Source organism: Carassius auratus, chromosome 21 (assembly GCF_003368295.1).
Source record: "Carassius auratus strain Wakin chromosome 21, ASM336829v1, whole genome shotgun sequence".
NCBI lineage: Eukaryota > Metazoa > Chordata > Actinopteri > Cypriniformes > Cyprinidae > Carassius > Carassius auratus.
The window spans coordinates 6375591-6396056 of NC_039263.1; the positions used below are offsets into that span (position 1 = coordinate 6375591).

Sequence of the window (20466 nt, forward strand, 5' to 3'; positions counted from 1 at the left end):
CTTATTGAAAGTGACGTGACATTCAGCCAAGTATGGTGACCCATACTCAGAATTTGTGCTCTGCATTTAACCCATCCGAAGTGCACACACACAGAGCAGTGAACACACACACACACACTGTGAGCACACACCCGGAGCAGTGGGCAGCCATTTATGCTGCGGCGCCCGGGGAGCAGTTGGGGGTTCGATGCCTTGCTCAAGGGCACCTAAGTCGTGGTATTGAAGGTGGAGAGAGAACTGTACATGCACTCCCCCCACCCACAATTCCTGCCGACCCGGGACTCGAACTCACAACCTTTCGATTGGGAGTCCGACTCTCTAACCATTAGGCCACGACTTCCCAACATTATTGTGAATGTTAATGGTTAACTAATGAGATTGTAAAGTGCTACCTATTGGTCTTTCTAGTTCTTTTGCACTTTAATCTGTGCAAAACTTTTAACTTTATATATTTTTCTGTATTGCTTTATTTTATTTAAATGTTCAGTTATTTTTGTTATTAGAAAAAAATAAGTTATTTAACATATCATACTATATTATACTATATTTTGAGCACTTTTTTAAACTAAATTTCAATAAATACAATTTACCATGATAAAGCATGAGCAATTAATCGCAATAGGAAAATTTGATACAGGCATATCCTTACTCTGAATTATCTGAAGCTTAAACTATTAACCGGCATTGTGTAAGAGGCCGTTGATGCCTCATGAAACATAGTGCTATGGTCAGGATGCAGCAGGGGATTGAGTTTCTAATGTTGTGACAGAACTGGCATCGCTGGACAGATGCGGTTGCAGCTGTGCCATAGTTTTTCATCTAAATCTAGAAATCATCTAAGCCCCCCCCCCCAGTGAAAGTATAACGTGCCTGGCGTTGTCGACTCATACATTACACGTCACACGCTGATGTCAATTGTCGTTACGGGTTCTTCAAGGGTTTTGTGTCAAAGCAGGCACATATACGGGGTCATCAATGGCAGTGTGAAAGTGCCAAATCTAGCGACCAGGGACCAATTGCAGGAACACTTTACCCCTGTATTTGCCGGAATGGCAGTGTGAAAGGGGCTTTGGGGTACTCGAACTTGGACTCGAGTCCAATTTTGAATGAACTCGGACTTGTCACGCACTCGGGTGAATTTGTACTTGGACTTGACATGGACTTTTTTGACTCATGAACATTTTGAACTCTGAAAATATTCCAAGTACAGTCGAGTCCGCGTCATGTGTAACAAAGTAGCATATCATCTCATGCTTGCAGACGTTTCGTCAACATAGCACAAAATCAGTTCAGAATCAATCACCAAAAGAATCAGTTCATTTCAGATGCGCTGTGAGTCAGTCGGCTTCACGCTGAATCAGCTCCTCGGTTCTCGAATCGGACACGTCCGAAAGAAACAGTTCTCAGTTCAGTTTACTGATGATCCGAAAACCGATGCAACCGGTTCTTGACTCTAAAACGAGAATCGTTTAAACCAGCACATGCTGCGGTTCAGTATCAGCTGCTCTACTCGTGTTCATATTCTGTTTAGTACAAACTCAATTTGTGAATCTGTCATCATTAACTATAAATACAGTACAGATATTTCATAAATCATACCTTATTCATATTAAACATGGAGTCTTAATTATTGTCCAACTTCCCTGAAAACCCCTTTGGCCGCCCATACATACTCTACAATACACAGATTAGAAACATGCATCTTAAAAAACTAAAAAAATAATAATTTTATATATATATATATATATATATATATATATATATATATATATATATATAAAAATTAACAAATAATAATTGTATATATATATATATATATATATATATATATATATATCATCAGTTAATCGGTTCCCAAATTGGACGCGTCCAAAAGAAACGGTTCTCGGTTCTCAAACCAACAGATGCTGCACAGCTCAGCATTGCAGGATTTGCAAGACCAGATTTGACCAAACAAGCAGTGCAACTTTATGATACAAGTTCTCCAAGACAACAAGAAATTCATAATGCCATCATTAAGGATCTCCTCATCGGCTGCACTTTACCTCCGTCAAATGTGCGGGAGAGGCATTAAATAATTGAAATGTCAGCTTTAACTGGAGAAGAATATAGTGTGATACAATAATAAAATAGGTTCATTTGTATTTGCATGCACTTGTAATACAATAAAACCTTTGAAACCTTTTTTGATAGGAAACTAGTTCTGTTGACATAAAATAAAAATGTTCAATGGCAATGACTAGATGTAACAGTGGTATTTCTTTATTACATTTTTATATTGCCCTTGGTTTAATGGGTTGAAAGGTTAAAATATTAATAGAATGTAAAAATGTACAATACCAATTTATAATCTTTTTTTTTAATTTAATTACTTTCTGGACTCGGGCGGACTCGACTTGGACTCGGCCTTTAAGAACTCGGACTTGAGTCCAACTCGGCCCCTTTTGGACTCGGACTCGATGTTTGTGGACTTGGCTTTGACTCGTACTCGACAAAGGTGGACTCAGACCCAAATCTACCCTCAGGACATGGGTTTGATTCCCAGAGAAAACAAGGATAAAATGTTTAAGCTGAATGAACTGTGAATTAGTGAAACAGGAGCTGCATGAAGCCTATAGGAAAATATGATTGAGAAAGCAATCATATCCTAAGTCCACCTTCAATACCACGACTTAGGTGCCCTTGAGCAAGGCATCGAACCCCCAACTGCTCCCCGGGCGCCGAAGCATAAATGGCTGCCCACTGCTCCAGGTCAGTGCTCACAGTGTGTGTGTGTGTGTTCACTGCTCTGTGTGTGTGCACTTCGGATGGGTTAAATGCAGAGCACAAATTCTGAGTATGGGTCACCATACTTGGCTGAATGTCACGTCACCTTATTATTGTCATTTTTAGAATTTGATCAAGTCATATCAAAGTCTCTGTGTTCCACTTAACACAATGTATATGGGATCTGAAACAGACATAACTAATTCAAGAAAAAATACACTAATCTCTATTAACAGTGAACACATAAAATATTAAACAAGCATAAATCATAAACTGTATGAATAAATGAAAGATTAATAGCATCAAGCATGACTATTAATCAGTGTGGCTTGAACAGGGCCCTTGAGGACTTCAGAACATATGATAGATATAAAGATAATAATAATATCAAAATATAACTGCAGCCTTAATGTTTGATTTTCCGTTTTAATAATTTTGCAAATTTGTCCATCACTGTCATTATTTTGCATGGATAAAATAGTGATATAATCCACATTTTTAAACCAGTGACTGCACAGAAATACTGCTCTAAATCTGGACTTTATATAAAAAAAACAGACCATATTTAAGAATGAAATAAATATATTTGTGATAAAATTAAAATAAATATATTTACAAAATTTTACCAGGTTCAAATTTATATACTGCAACGGCCAAAGTAAATGAAGTAATACATTCAGAAAAAGAAAAGAAAAAAAAAGAAAAGAAAAGTTCCTTACATTTACATTATCCATTATCCAAAGCAACAAATAAGCAGAGTTGAAGCAATCAAAAACAACAAAAGAGCAATGATATACAAGTGCTATAACAAGTCTCAGTTAGGTTAACACAGTACACATAGCATGGGCTTTTAAATGATATAATAAATAAAAAGAAAACAGATAGAATAGAAAAGGAATAGAGCAAGCTAGTTTTAGAGGTATTTTTTCTATTAATAATTGTATAATAAATGAAAAGAAAATAGTATACAAAAAGTTTGGAAAGGTAGTTAGATTTTTTTATTTTCTTTTTTTACTAGTAATATAGTCTACTAGTTATTAAACTTTAGTTAATCTTACCTCAGACTCCTTTGAGACATTTTTCATTGATGTGTCGCATTTGACATCTTTTGGTTAGATTTTTTTCTTCTAGAAATAACAGGTAAAATGAACATTACAATCCCATCCTGCTCTGTTTATTAAAGTATAGACCGTTTTAGCTTATAGCTACTATACTAGTTACTACACTTTAGTTAAATCTGACCTTGGGCTCCTTCGTGACATTTTTTCAAGGTCATGTTCAGCTTATCATCAAGCTCTGCCGGTGAAGTCGTTTCACTGAGTTTCACAGAAATCCTGGGGGTGAATACAGTGAAAGTGAGCATCAAACTTTATATTTTTGTCTGTCTGCTTGGATTTCTCAAGACTTTAGTTAAATGAAGGCCACCTGATTCCTCCACTGCTGAATGCTGTGTATATATACTCTCAGAAAGACAAGACTTGGCAACCAAGCTTCCTTTTTACATTATTTGCAACAGTGCACTCACAGAATATTTTAATTGAATGGTTAATACATTTTGAAATCATGTTGTCCTGATTTCCTGGAACTGACACTAACAAACGGATCATAAAATAGATCATAATGTTTTTGGGGAGCAGGCCTCTAGATGGGGTGTTGAAGGCCTCATCTTCACTATGTTTTCTTGTCAATACTGATGGCTTTTGCAGCAAATTTGCAGGTGTTTGTTCCAGCAGTTGCATGAATACACTGGAGAAACATTAGTCATACTAATCTAATGACAGCAGCAAATGTCTGATGATAAATAACGTTTGAAATCAAATTTTAAGATGTTAGATGGCAACTTGAATGTAAAAACCATTTTTAAAACCATAGACATGACAAGTAACACCTTTAATGTCACATTGGTGAGTCTCATACAGTGGCTTGAAAAAAACTGGACAGTCCAGTCATATTTAAAATCCATGTGTTATTGAAATTCATTGCATAAATATTATCAAACCAAATGCCATCTTTTCTCTAAACCAATTTCTGAGGCATTTTTATATTACCTAAACTAATTTTTAAAATGAATTTAAAATTTACCAAACAACTAGGTTTGATTTTTTGATAGCCATCAAACATTTTTAATATTCAAATTGAGTTGGAAAAAATAATGTTGATATCTGTAACATTTGCTGATTAATGCATTAAAATAAATAAAACTAACCCAACATCGGTTTTTCACTTCTTGAGGTAAACCAATCTAGACCCAGAACTATAAAGTGGTAATGGTTAAAGGAGATGTGTGTGGACACTGCAGTGCTGGACAAAAGGTCAAGAAGCCACTACATCAATGGAGCCACTGTCCAGCAGAGTTCATCTCCAGTCCTAATTAAATACTCCTGAACCAACTAATCAAGGTCCTGAGGATTACTAGAAACTTCCAGACAGGTGTTTTGGAGCTACACTCTGCAGGACAGAAGTTATATGTACGCTACATGCATCATGGGGTTCTGTCTAAAAATGCATAGTATATTTGTGCACACTCACCGCTTCATTGAAATACTGACCAAAATGAATACTGTAAAACATCAGACTGTATTTAAGATTGAAAAAATATATTTATGCAAATTTATTTCAGGTACAAAATTACATACTGCTACAGACAATGTAAAAAAATATAATAATTTTGATCCTTCATAAATTAATTTGACTTTTGTCCATTCACATGCCTAGCACATGTCAAGAGATTTTTCAAGAAATCAAGCAGAGTCATTTCTTCGTCTTTAAGAGCAGGTTTGCAGGTTTCCTGAAATAAAGTAAATGTTATGGTTATTATACTCAAATAAGACAGTAGGTATCATATAGAGAAATCATCAAGCTCCAGAGTTCAACTTACCACATGGTGCTGGTTATACTTGTGTAAATTCCTCATTAGTTTCTTGTCAGTACGGAAATGGTCAAATTCGGCACCAGACCGTCCAGAAACCTCCTTTAACAGTTCTTGTTCGGCCTGGCAGAAAAACACACTCTGCAAAGATAATGAAATCACACGTAAGACCAGGGCTTGAGTCCTCTGAATTTGATTGTTAGCATTAAATAATAAATAATAATAATAAAAAAAGGTTTACAAAAGCTGACAGAAATATAAAATTCACAGCAGGAAAAATATTTTGTTCTTCAGCCTCATATGTTACCACATATGAGAGCCACAAAAGTGAACAAACCAACTTCAAAAGTGCACTAAAGACACTCAAATATTAATACACTATCTTATAATTCTGTTGAGTCAATAAAAATGTCTATCACCTCACCTTACAGTTATGCATTTGCAGGTCGGTCACGTAGGTTTCATTTGTCTAGAAAAAACAGGTAATTAAATATTGCAATCACATTCTACCTTGTACATTAAAGTATAGTCCGTTTTGGGATTGTTTAACTTTACCTCATTATTCTCTGACAATCTTTTCACTTCACTGTTTAGCTCATCAATAAGCTCTCCCAATAATTTCTTATCGCTCTTTTCCAAAGGAATGCTGGAGACCAAGACAGCAAAAGCAAGCAGTAGTATAGTCTTCATTTTGTCTGTCTGCTTGGGTTTCTCAAGGCTTTGTTTGTCTGAATCTAGAGGGACCTGATTCCTCCACTGCTGAATGCTGTGTATATATACTCTCAGAAAGACAAGACTTGACAACCAAGCTTCCTTTTTGCATCGTAAGCTAATCTTCGTTCATTGGCTGGTAACGGTGCACTCACAAAATATCTTGATTGAGATGAGGTTGATGATTTGTCATATTGTCCTGATTTCCTGGAACTGACACTGACAAACTGCCAAGAAAGATCTTAATGATTTTGGGTATCAGACCTCTAGATGGGGTGCTGAAGGCTAAATCTTCACTATGTTTGCTTGCTTTTGCAAATAAGTTTCAATACTGCAAAATTAAATGATCAATACTGATAGCTTTTGCAGCAAATCTGCATGTGTGTTTTTTTTTTTTACTTGCAGTAGCATCGATTCACTGGAGATGCATTAGTCATACAGATGACGGCAGCAAATGTCCATTCATTAAAATGTTTAACATGTTTGAAGATATGCTTCTTTAAGATGTTGCTTGACTGAACTTAAATGTTAAAGCTTATTTTAGATGCATATATGTGGCAAGCAATCCCCCTAATGACACATTGATGAGTCAAACATTCACACTAAATGTTTGTTTGGATGTTATTGCTTAGTGATCAAATTAAATAACATTTTCAGTTTATTTTAGTACCTAAACTATTTTTTTAATTTTTTTATTTAAGTCCTAGCAGAATAACCACAGATGTATTTCATCTCTTTAACTATGGACATGTTCCATGGAAATCTGACACTAGATATAAATAATAAAAAAGACTATTTAAATAATGTCACATTATATATATATATATATAATTTTATCATTCAAAACCTACTGTAGAACACTAGATTATTTCTTTAAAATAAATGCAATGATAATACTAATGAAATTAACAAAGCATAATTTTTTACACATCCTAAAGTAGCTATGCATTTCCCCCAAATGTGTTTGGTGCCAGGGCTGATTTAAATATGGTTATATATTTTTGTGGATATTGTTTTACATTAATTATAAAATGGAATTTTATTAATTTGTTTAATCAGCAGCACTAGTCCAAATACTACCTAAAATAATGGTTCATGAAATGAAAGAAATCAGAATTGTTTTTTAATTTTTATTTTTGAAATGAGTCAACTAAGTGTTCAAGAAGGCCAACACACACTTTTAGTTGGTAGATGCAGGGAGGCTGATAAACCTTGTTTAAATCAAACTTAACAACCGTCCAAGAACTGAACTGATTCCATCACCTCTGTAGACTAAAAGTCTTTCTTCTCTCATCTGATCTGATGCATCAGTGCAGGTAGGAGTTAAGAGTGTTAATGTTACACTTTGTGATCTCTGAGCACTGGTCCTGGTTCTTCCTGATCCTGTAGAAATGCTCAACATAGTTGGATCGTCCCAGGAGCTCCACAAAATCCTCATCGTGGGTGATAACAAGGAGCTGGAAGTTGCGTTGGCGAGAACGACTCTTAATTATCCTGCAAAGAAACCAAAAGTAATAAAAGATGATGTTTTGCGATGTTCCTCCAGGCAAGGCAAGGCAAGTTTATTTCTAAAGCACATTTAAAACAGCAAGTGCTGACCAAATTGCTGTACAGTAAAAGCATAACTTCACAAAACAGATACAGACAGCAGAAAATGTTCAAAGAATGAAACAAAGTAAAACAAAAATTATAAAAACGTCAATTTTATAGGAGTCAGCCTACTCCTGATATTGGAACAATGTAACCACCAGAGACAGTAACATATTGGATCACTGTTACACCACAATAAAGGATGCATATCACTCTGTTCCACGAGCAGCTTTGGGGCTGTCTGATCATTGTCTGCTTGATCTTATACTGACCTACAAGCAGAAACTTAAATCTGCTAAACCTGTAGTAAGGGCTGTGAAGAGATGGACCAGCGAACCATAGCAGGATTTACAAGCTTGTTATGACCTCACTGATTGGAGAGCTTTTGAAGCTGCTACTACGAACTCACAGAGGCTGTGACATCGTATATCAGTTTTTTTTGTGAGGATATATGCATTCCTACCAGGACTTATTTAACATTCAACAATGATAAGCCATGGTTTACAGAAAATCTTTGTCAGGCCAAAGAGGATGCTTACAGAAATGGGGACAGATTGTACAATCAGGCCAGGAACACAATGAACAAAGAGATTTGAGTGCCTAAAAAGACCTACACTAAAAAGTTGGAAGACCAGTTTACTTCCAATGACTCAACTTCAGTGTGGAGAGGACTGAGAGCCATCACTAACTACAAGACACCATACCCCTGCACTAAGGCTAATCAACGACTTGCTAACGACCTGAATGAGTTTTATTGTAGATTTGAAATCCCCAACACCCATTTCTGACCATCTCTCTACACAATCGTTAACACCCCCTTTAGGTCGGCTTTCAATACCATCATCCTAACAGCCCTCCAGACCAAACTGACCCAGCTTTCTGTTCCTAGATCTATCTGTCAGTGGAACACCAGTTAGTGTTAGTGAGGCTTGGGAAATTCATGTCAAACAGCTGCACCACCAACACAGGTGCCCCTCAGGGATGTGTTCTCTCCCCACTGCTCTTCTCACTGTACACCAACGACTGCACCTCTAAAGACCCCTCTGTCAAGCTCCTGAAGTTTGCAGACGACACTACAGTCACTGGCCTCATCCAAGACGGTGATGAGTCTGCTTACAGACAAGAGGTTGAGCAGCTGGCTGTCTGGTGCAGTCTTATCAACCTGGGGCTGAACACGCTCAAAAGAGTGGAGATGATCGTGGACTTCAGGAGAAACTACTCTGCACTCCCCCCACTCACTATTATGGACAACAGTGTGGCTGCAGTGGAGTAATTCAGATTCCTGGGAACCTACATCTCTCAGGACCTGAAGTGGGAGAATCACATTGACTCCATTGTGAAAAAGGCCCAATAAAGGTTGTACTTCCTTCGCCAGCTGAGTAAATTTAACCTGCCACAGGAGCTGCTGAAAAAGTTCTACTCAGCCGTCATTGAGTCTGTACTGTGAACTTCAATAACTGTCTGGTTTGGTTCAGCAACAAAATCAGACATCAGAAGACTACAGAGAACTGTCCGGACTGCTGAAAGGATTATTGGTGCTCCCCTTCCCACCCTTAAAGAACTCTATAGATCCAGAGTGAGGAAAAGGGCTCAGAAAATCACTCTGGATCCCTAACATCCAAGTCACCCCATCTTTGAACTTTTGCCATCTGGTCGGCGCTTCAGAGCAGCAAATAACAGGACATTCAGGCACAAGAACAGTTTCTTTCCCCAGGCAATCTACCTCATGAACAATTAAATGTTACCCACTTATGCTGTACAAATGTGCAATATCCTTACATTTATCTTTTACCCCTCCATCCTAGTACATCCCTGCATATTACTCAATCCTATTCCATTTTCATTTATAGCACAATTGTTTATAGACTTATTTATTAGCAAAGGTTTTTTTCTGTGTTGTTGTCTCTTTATATACTGGAAGCTTATGTCACTAAAACAAATTCCTTGTATGTGCAAGCATACTTGGCAATAAAGTTCTTTCTGATTCTGATACATGTAAATCACTTCACAATCTAGGGGCAGCAATCGAAAAAAGCACAATCTCCTTTTAATTTAAAATGATTGGGGCACAGAGAGCATCATACTATTGGAACACTGTAACGCTATAGAGCAATTTCTAGGTAAAAGGAGATCTGTAAGATATTCAGGAGCTTGACCATGTAATCCTTTATAAACAAACAGTAACACCTTAAATTTGATACAAAATTCAACTGGCAGCCAGTGTAATGAAGCAAGTTCCTCTTTCTCGTTCTGGTAAGAAAGAAGATTTAGACAAACCTAGGTACGAGTTATAGTTATCGAGCCTAGCAGTGACAAAAGCATGAATCACAATCTCCAAGTCCTTTGTTGTTAAAAAGGTTTTCAACTCCGTTATGGATCTAAGATGATAAAAACAGTTTTTTACAACTGTGCTGATTTGCTTATCGAACTTTAGTTTGTCATCAAAAATCACTCAAGTTTTTTACGTGCATTAAAATAAGCAGAAAGAACCTTGAGGCACACCACAGTTTAACGGAACAGAGGAGGAAGAAAATTTTCCAATCTCCACCAATAATGATCTGTCAGAGAAGTAAGATTTAAACCACTCTGCAGAGCCTTGAATACCTACACAATTTTTTTAATCTTTCAAGTAGGATTGCAGGATCAATAGTGTCAAATAGTGTCTGTTTTTTTTTCCCAACCTGCAAGTCCCACTTTTATGAAATTATTTGGCCTGCCCCAACCCGCCCCGAAAATAAAGTACAATTTCTTTATTTGCCCCAACATTACCTGCGGGTTATGAGACGAACCGCACATCGGGACATCATGCAAGTTATGTTGCTTCATAGGCCTACATATTGTAACCTTATCAAAGAACCTAATGAAATATGAAAATAGATATTCCAAATATTTAATATAGGCTATAGGGAATTGCAAGCAACATATCGATTTTTAATTTTTATTTAATGACCTGCCCACAAATAAAGCGACAATTTCTTTACCCACCCCAACCTGACCCGCACATCACTAGTGTCAAATGCTGCACTTAGGTCTAAAAGGACTAGAGCGGTAGACTGTCCAAAACCTGCTGCTACTAAAAGATCATTCAACACCTTTAACAAGGCTGACTCTGTACTATGATGCCTCCTAAAACCCGACTGATACTTGTCTGACAAATTATTAGTATTGAGATAAGCATTCAGTTGAGGAAATACCACATTCTACAAGACTTCAGATAAAAAAAGAAAGTTTCGAAATGGGGAGGTATCTATCAAGGCTATAAGGATCAAGGCTGGCTTTTTTCATCAGAGGATTTACAACTGCATGTATTAAATTGAGGGAACAGTGCCTACTATTTAATATGATTAAAATAAAAGGTTAAACTGTCCTTAAAACCTCCAGCAGATACCGAAGAGGTACAACATTAAGAGAACAGGAGGAGCTATCCAGCTGTAAATCGACTAAGTTTCCTTTTTAAAGGCTGCCTGTATTTTCTTCTTCTTTTATTTTATTTTTTTAATAAAAACTTACTCCACCAGTGCATGTGCCAAAGACTCTATATTCTCTCTGTCTAGGTTGGTGGTGGGCTCATCCAGTGCCAGAATCCCACAGTTCAGGCAAAAGGTCTCAGCCAGAGCCAACCGTATTATGAGAGAGGCAAGAACCTACAGACAAACACACAGTAAACCAAAGATTATAAACATTTTATTGGAATTAAAAATAGACAATTTTGCTTTAATTTGCAGTTACACACTCCGATCTACAAACAGTTTCATCCATCAACCAATAAAACCACGAGCCAGGTATGGTTTGACTGAAAGAAGTGTCAGCATCCTCTTCTTATCTACAAAATCTAACGACAGCTTTGTGAACAGATAATGTGTGTGTACTGCATAGATAATATTTGTATTAAAAATATGCATTAATTATTTTATGTACATTACATTTATTGGCAACCCAGGGGTGATTATTAGTTTTTTTTTCTTTTTTTTTTTCTAGAGAAACCAATGATGCTTGTAGCGGCTTTTTGACCTTTTGTCCAGCACTACAACGTCCACGCATGTCCAACGCAGTGTCTCCTTTGACCATTACCACTCTATAGTTATAGGTCCTTCTTTTCAGGCCAGCGGAGGTGTTCTCATCCACATCAGAGCGTATCTCCACATACTCAATGTCTGTGAGAGATCAGGAGACATGCAAACAACAATATATTTGTGTTTACAAGAAAGAATTATGGGATATATGAAGATAAGCATCAATCATGGCAGACCTTGTCCTCTGTACGTGCTCCGCCATAAATCTCTGATGATTTTATTAATCTCCTCCATCTTCATGCTGTGAAACTTCATTATTGTTCTGTAATAAAAATAAATATATGAATTAATAAATAAAAAACCTTTCCCACTATCTAAAACGGCAAGTAAATCAAGCTGTAGAAACACTAAAATGCCTAAATTCACTTAACCCTCTGGAGTCGATCCCCACGTATACCCGTTTTGAGACATCTTCTCCTGATCACCCCGAAAATAACTTAAATGACACTTTCAGTTTTGATCGTAGAGATAAGATCAATACATCAACTGAAAGGGTTTAATTTTATTTGTATACATACAAAATAAAAAAACATTGTGCATTTATAAAATAAAGAAAACAAAAAAGGTGTGCTGTCGGCAGCCTTTGTCTGCGCTGATCTTCATTTACAAACACGTCATTAAAATGAACTGTAACTCTGTGAATACACAACGAAGAGACATGAGACATGAGAAAGATATCTATAGAAAGCTTCACATGTTTACTTTTAAACTGAATTAGTGCTACCAAAAAAACAAATATTCTGTGATAAAGTAATCCATATAACAACAACGCAATGTCCGTCTTTCACATCTCCCTTCATTATATCTAATGCGACCACGCCCTCGTGCTGAATGCGCTATTCAGATTATAAAGTTCCTTGTGAATGCCCATACCACAGAAAACAAAGCAGCGAGACGAATAAGACCTAATTCACGAACAGAAGATGTGATGAGGATTACCTCAGGATTTGAGTTTTGGATTTCATCAAAAAACAAAAAAACAAAACAAAAAAAAGAATCGCTTTATCCAGCATCATAAACATGAGTCTTTTTTAAAATATAGACGGTTTCATCGGGCGCACGCGCCTGGACCTAAGTTAACTTCCGGTCTGTGTTATATCGGTCTGGCTGCGGTGCCATCTACAAACGCAGTTAAAGTCAAGGTGATGAGTAAACTGAAGTTTTAGAGGGACTTGGCTGTTGTTATTGATTCTATTTGGAGTCTACCGGAAGTTAAGTTAGGTCCACAAAAGCGCTCACGCGCATTAACGTTTGTTTATGTTGATGCCGTTGAAACCGTCTATAAATATAAAATAAACTTTTTATTAGTTTTCACATTACGTTTACACATTTTACTAGTTAGACTTTTTTTTTTTTACCAAACTATAATTCTTGACTAAATGTATTATCAAGTGAAACATTATGTATTTTCATTCACATCACCAAATGTTCTACTGTACTACTAGTATCAGTGGCCATCACAATAAATGTTAATAATGTAATTTATCAATTAGTTTATTTGAGATAACAAAAACAATTTACACACTGGAGATGCTAGTTATGTGATGTTAATTTATATATTTCAACATTACACAATACCAGTTTGCTAAAGTACTTATATTGTTATTTTTTTTTCTATTTAAAATAACTGCTTTTCATATGAATATATTTTACAATTTAATTTATTCCTGTGATCAAAGCTGCATTTTCAGCATCATTACCATAGTCTTATTCCAAGTGTAACAATATACACTATACCATTCAAAAGCTTGGAGTCAGTAAAAAAATAAACTAAAATAAAAAAGATCAGAGTATCCCGTTAAGGATACCCCGCTAAGCCTAACCAGTAGGGGTGTAACGATACGCGTATTCGTATTGAACCGTTCGGTACGAGGCTTTCGGTTCGGTACGCGGTACGCATTATGTACCGAACGGTTCGTTGGACTAATTAATTAAATTTGGAAAATAAAAAAGGTGTGTGAAATATAATGTTATGCGTTCAACAAGGTAGCCCAATAACCCAAACGACGTAACAGGCAACGCCCCTGACACCCCCGAAGAAGAAAAAACACCAACTTATATGCATGTTTCCGTTAAGGATACCCCGCTAAGCCTAACCAGTAGGGGTGTAACGATACGCGTATTCGTATTGAACCGTTCGGTACGAGGCTTTCGGTTCGGTACGCGGTACGCATTATGTACCGAACGGTTCGTTGGACTAATTAATTAAATTTGGAAAATAAAAAAGGTGTGTGAAATATAATGTTATGCGTTCAACAAGGTAGCCCAATAACCCAAACGACGTAACAGGCAACGCCCCTGACACCCCCGAAGAAGAAAAAACACCAACTTATATGTTTATGTTAGGCTACTCAGTCAGGCGCTCGCTCACTCAGTACGCGCTGAAGGCTCGGTACGGAGCCCCGCACGTCACCTGTAGGAGAGAAAAAAAATCAATCCGTGGCGACGGTTTTGCAATCCGTCCCCTCAGTTTATAAACCATCCTCATGAATTAATAAACTGTTCACTCGGTTTAACAAATCGTACCCACGGATTAACAAACCGTGCCCACGAATTCCCAGTCCGTGCGTTTAGATTGTGTAAACCGTACCCTCGGTTTTTGAATCCGTACCCACGAATTCATAATCCGTGCGCACGCTTTCGCAATCCGTTCCCTCGGATTTGAAAACTGACACGCATTTTACACTTAACAGTGAAACATGCATCTAACTCCGGCAGGTGGGGTGAGGTGGGTGGAGCTTAGTATAATAAAATCACAAAAATAAGTCTTCATGTTAAGAAAGAATTGTACACAAGCATTTCCAAAACTGTCCAAAGGTTATTTAAAAATAAAGCAATTCACAAATTATTTTATGACAAACATTTTTACTGTCTTGTACTCATTTATTTAGCCTACAAATTAAAATTATAAAAAATAACTTTATTTTTATTTGTATCATTATTATATATTATTAAACAGGTTATGCATAAGAATCTTTTATCCAAAATAACTTACAAAAGAGTAAAAAATTACTCCAGAGTCAGTCACAATGCCAGGTTTATTGCACAATAATAATCAAGTGCTATTATAGATTATCAGCAATTGAACAAGATTTTAATGCGCATCTTTCTTATTAAATCTTTGTATTCCACCTCGTACTACACTTGATAGAGAATCACTTAAGGCACTTTGCTGTAAACCTATTCCACATAATAATATTCAATAAAACTGTATGTTAACACGTAGGAGTTTGCTGCATGAATCCGTGAGTACGGTTTACAAATCCGAGGGAACAGATTGCGAAAGCGTGCGCACGGATTATGAATTCGTGAGTACGGATTCAAAAACCGAGGGTACGGTTTACAAAATCTGAGTGCACGGATTGGAAATTCGTGGGCACGATTTATTAAATCGAGTGAACAGTTTATGAATTCGTGAGTACGGTTTATAAACTGAGGGGACGGATTGCAAAACCGTCGCCACGGATTGATTTTTTTTCTCCTACAGGTGACGTCCTGGGCTCCGTATACGGACATCACCGCAGCGAATGGTGCATTTACGTTATAGCCGCGGATATGAGACCTTACTCTGTAGTGGAAAACGCAGGTTTTAAGAACATGCTTAATGTAATTGAGCCCTATTACAACATTCCTTCACGAGCCCATTTCAGCCAGACCGTAATTCCTGCTTTGTTCCAAAAAACATAAGCCCAAATAGAGAACCAACTGAGTAAAAACACACTCAATATAAAGAGTTATAGAGTTCAATATAAAAAGAGTTACATCTTTGTATTTGTTCATAACTACTACAACAATATTACATTTAATTTGTAAAAAATTTTTATAAGGAGCTATTTTTGTTTTATACAGTATGCTGCTAAGAAAACACCATAGAAGATGGGTAAAGAATAGCTCCATCATTGTTCAATGTAAAAAAAACAAAACAAAAAAAAAAAACACATACTTTGTTAGTTTTAATAAATAAAACATTTAAATAAAAATCAAGGAAATTTATCTGCCAATTTTTTCTTTTTGCTGTATCTAAAACGTACCGAACCGTACCGAACCGTGACATCAGTGTATCGAACCGAACCGAACCGTGAATTTTGTGAACCGTTACACCCCTACTAACCAGGGAAAAGCAAATCCAATAATAAACTTCCCCTCTAAATATATACAAAGAGTAGCCAATACTTACCAAACCTGAACTCCCGCAAATCAACAAACCAAAACACGATTCCTTCAAACAAACGAATGCTCCAAGCATCCAACAGAACCGAGTTAAACTAATCATAACCTCAAAATAGCCAAAGCAAAACCAAACAACCGGGAGTTCACACTCCACACCAAACAGAGCTGAAACTATATAGGGAAGGAACCGGTGTACACAATTCCGTTGACGAGCCTTCCAACCACACCCACTGACCGGTCTTAGTGGAAGTAACGAGGGACTCGTCACACACCCCCCCTAAAAAAAAAGGAACAAAGTAGTTTACACAAATCATAACTCCACAAAGCTTCAGTCCAAAAAAAAAAAAAAAAAGATTCAATCCAGATCGCAAAACTCCAGCAGTCTTAACTCTCCAACTCCTTCCAGCAACCTGGCGCCTAGGAAGCAATTTAAGAAAAGAATAGAGATAAAGACAAGGAAATAGGACAAATCCTATAATATTAGACTATATGAATACGCGATAAAGCATCAGCAGTTGTGTTCTCTGTGCCTTTAATATGGCGAATGTCCAACAGGTATCCCTGTAAAAACAAACACCACCTCATTAACCTTTGGTTAGGGTTCTGTAATGAATGAAGAAAAACGAATGGGTTATGATCAGTAAAAACCACCAGAGGTCCCACAGATGAACCCACATAACTTCAAAGTGTTGCAAAGCCCAAATGAAAGCTAGTGCTTCCTTCTCAAATCACAGAATAATTAAGTTGGTAAGCACTAAACTTTCTAAAAAAAGAATCCAACTGGGTGATCAATGCCATCTTCAGAAAGCTTTAGCAACATCTTTTGCTTTTAAAGACGGGCACTCATTCTTCCAGTGACCAAACGCACGGCAATAATTACACTGGTTTTCTCTGTCTTTCTCTCCAACAGAGAAACTACGTAGTCGATCAGATGAAGCACGCACAATTTTAGAAGACCTGCTAGGATCATAAGATTCTTTCTGAACACTTTCTCCAAAAGAGGTTTTATGAATCAGAAAAAAATCATCAGCCATAATGGCTGCCTCATATGCGGTGGCGGGTTTTTTCTCACTGATATACGTTGCTACTCTTTGTGAAACTGAGTTTTTAAACTGTTCAAGCAACATCAAGTCCTTCAAATTATCTAACGTCTTCACATCAGAAGCAGTACACCAACGACTGAAATAAACTGAAATATCATGTACAAACTCAACATGCGTTTGACTATCTTTTTTTTTCCAGGACCTAAATTTTTGCCTATAGGCCTCTGGAACTAATTCATATGCCCTCAACACTGCATTCTTAACGGTCAAATAATCATTAGCATCTTCTACACTAAGAGATGCATACGCTTCTTGAGCTTTGCCTGTAAAAACAGACTGCAACATAAGTGTACGTTCCTCATCAGGCCACTTTCTTGCATCTGCCACACGCTCAAACAACAAAAAGAAGCGTTCGACATATTTCTCGTCAAACCTAGGGATCAATCTCATATTAGTCACTACATCAAATTTACACGAAGTCGAGTCACGGTCTACACCTCCCATTACCACAAGTTTTCCTTCTCTTATCAGATCTAAACGAAAACGTTCAAGATCAAGTTGCTGTTGTTGTAATTGAATTTTAGACATCTCCACGCGATTTTGCGCTTCTAACATCTTCCCTTTCATCTCCTTCTGAATTAACAAGAGTTGTTTTTGTTGCTCAAACGTTAAATGAGACATTGTAGACGCATCAACAAAATCTGAAGCACCTTCTGGAGACTGAGGGTCTAAAATTCCACGTTCAATTAGTTCCGTTTTTATCAATAATTTAATGTTATCTTTTAAACGTTTATCTTGGCTTACCAAGTTAATTTCATAGTGACCTGCAAGTTCTACCAATTGATCCTTAGTTAAATTATTCAACAAACTTTCAGATGGAGCACTAATAAACTCCCCAATTTTTGAGGCCATGGTCAAACAACAAATTGGCTACTTAATTTTTCCAAACATATTTGAGGGGTAGAATTTGGATAAGCAATTCCCTCTAACTAAACTTCAAAACTACATAAACTCATCCCTAATCTTCATACAGTTACTTGCAGTGGGTTCTTATACACCATAAACCAGCGTTTGCAATAGCAACCGATTAACGAGTCACTACCACAAAACACGGATGTGTTCCCGAGACAACTGCTCTGACTGCTTTCACCGTACAAAAAAAAATAAACTAAAATAAAAAAGATCAGAGTATCCCGTTAAGGATACCCCGCTAAGCCTAACCAGGGAAAAGCAAATCCAATAATAAACTTCCCCTCTAAATATATACAAAGAGTAGCCAATACTTACCAAACCTGAACTCCCGCAAATCAACAAAACAAACAAACCAACCAACCACTATCCTCCAGAATTTATGGAACCAAATATTAAACATTACCAAAAGAGCAAACAGAAATATTAATTTAACAAATCAATCATCAAATCAATAAAACTGAGTAATATTTTTACCAAACAAATCACTTAAATTTAAGGACGAGCCCCCACATTTGTCACGACCGGCTCAAAAAATATTTTCGTCTCTTTTCAACATTAATAATAATAATAACAATAAATGTTTTCTTTTTTTAGAATCAGAATATTAGAAGGATTTCTGAAGGATTGTGTGACTGGAGTAATGATGATAAAAATTCAGCTTTGAAAGTCAGCTTTGATTGTTCCTAATAAACTGTTTTACTGCACTTGCAAGTTAATCTAAAATTATTTTGTGGGATAATTAGATATATTCTAAAATAAACTACAAACATCAAAATACATATACATTTATTTTATCCTCACATTCTTTCTTGTTACTCTTCCCTCTTAGTCACACACCTGACTGAAAGGCTCATTTAGCCTTTCAGGCAGTTATGCGTGGTTAGTAAAATTTTAAAGTCACTGAAATAAGGTCATAAAACACATACAGAAAATTTGTTCACGAGACAGTCACACCTGGAGCTTGTAGCCTAGAATTTTTGCTTCAGAATGATGTAAAATTCATCTTAATCACTCACAGAAAACAATAGATTGATAAGAATCAAGGCTCAAAATTGTGACTATTTTGGTAGCATATGCTCCCAAAACATAAACTGTGCGACCCCAAAATATGTGTGGGAGCATTTGTGCAAGTGAACGTTTCGTAATAGTTGTTTTATGCTGTGTTGTTTTATATTACAGAGTATTGCATCCAGACAAAACACATCTACAGAGAGTGCTCGCATACATGACGTGCATAGATTCAGTCTTTTAAAATGTATCACAAAATTCAATATATTGGGCAATATATATAATTTCAAATAGTTTGTATCACAAGAAAAGTGTTGTTTCTTCCTCCAATAATCAACATGATTACAAATGTGATACTGATTTTATACAACTGTTCAATAAACAAGAAGTTAATATTAAGAGACTTTCCGTTTTATTATACATAAATATACTATATTGCCTACATATTCACCAACAAAAACGATTACAAACACAGTCACAGCGCTGTTTTGCATCTCTAATCAACATAAGGGTGTTTTGTTCCTGAATGAATAATTCGTTAAATGATTCAGTTTAATCGCAATGACTCACTTATCAACAGTGACTTGCTGCCACCCTCTGTCGGTTTTAATTTCACATTTTAAGTATCAAATATTTCAAATATCAGTATTACATTTTTTATGTTTACAATAGTAAAATATTATTTATGCACATATAACTGTAGGTTAAATGCATTCAAGTCCTACATTACAGTGTGTTAATGCATCTAAATGTCATTTCAATTTGACTCATATGATAATGCACACTTTTAGAAAAAATGGCTTTAAAGTGAAGATGATGATCATAAAAGGTAAAAAAATAAATGTAAACTTATTGGAAAATATTAATTTCTGTCACTTCTGTGAACGGACCACCACACAGAATATGAAGAATATAAAACATTTTAAGAGTCAGCTGTCCACTGTAGTCCTCAAGATATCAGCACAGTAAAACTCAAAACTCAAATTATTGTTATCGATAAAATCCCAGAAACTATGGAGATCTATATTTTTTTGTCAATATCACACATCCCTAGCTGCCAGCCATTTCGTGCTAAGATTTAACACTGCATGCCACATCCTAACCCTCACCAAAGAAGAGCTTAACTTCAGGTTGTTTACAAAAGAAATCTGTCAGTGTTCTATTTTTTTCTTCTTCTTCAGCCCTTTATTTTTCTAGCAGTAGTTAGCGGAAAACAGTGACTGAGTGATTGACAGCTAATATTAACCAAGCTAATACCTAAAAT

At 36.4% G+C, this 20466-nt stretch overlaps 2 protein-coding genes across 4 annotated transcripts in view; both read right to left on the reverse strand.

The window, feature by feature from the left end:
• LOC113038304 (RAD50 homolog, double strand break repair protein) overlaps window positions 1–20466 on the reverse strand; it is a 94599-nt gene that overhangs the window by 43385 nt on the left and 30748 nt on the right. The window contains exons 23-26 of one of the 2 annotated variants that reach the window (XM_026195618.1): window positions 12186–12271; window positions 11948–12090; window positions 11447–11580; window positions 7463–7840 (exon numbers count right to left, since the gene is read on the reverse strand). The exons of the other annotated variant lie outside the window; for it this stretch is intronic. Coding sequence (XP_026051403.1) covers window positions 7654–7840; window positions 11447–11580; window positions 11948–12090; window positions 12186–12271 — 550 coding nt within the window. The 3' untranslated portion in view covers window positions 7463–7653. Of the gene's footprint in view, window positions 1–7462; window positions 7841–11446; window positions 11581–11947; window positions 12091–12185; window positions 12272–20466 lie in introns of those variants that run through there. 2 annotated transcript variants of the gene reach the window in all.
• il13 (interleukin 13) lies at window positions 5347–7124 on the reverse strand. 2 transcript variants are annotated; one of them, XM_026195654.1, is made up of 4 exons: window positions 6196–7124; window positions 6060–6106; window positions 5645–5776; window positions 5347–5554 (listed from the first exon to the last, which is right to left on the reverse strand). In XM_026195654.1, the coding sequence occupies exons 1-4, from the start codon at window positions 6323–6325 to the stop codon at window positions 5450–5452; spliced, it is 414 nt and encodes a 137-aa protein (XP_026051439.1). In that variant the 5' UTR covers window positions 6326–7124; the 3' UTR covers window positions 5347–5449. The 2 variants fall into 2 exon arrangements, with proteins under 2 accessions (XP_026051439.1, XP_026051438.1); XM_026195653.1 differs by having other exon boundaries at window positions 6060–6104; window positions 6191–7120.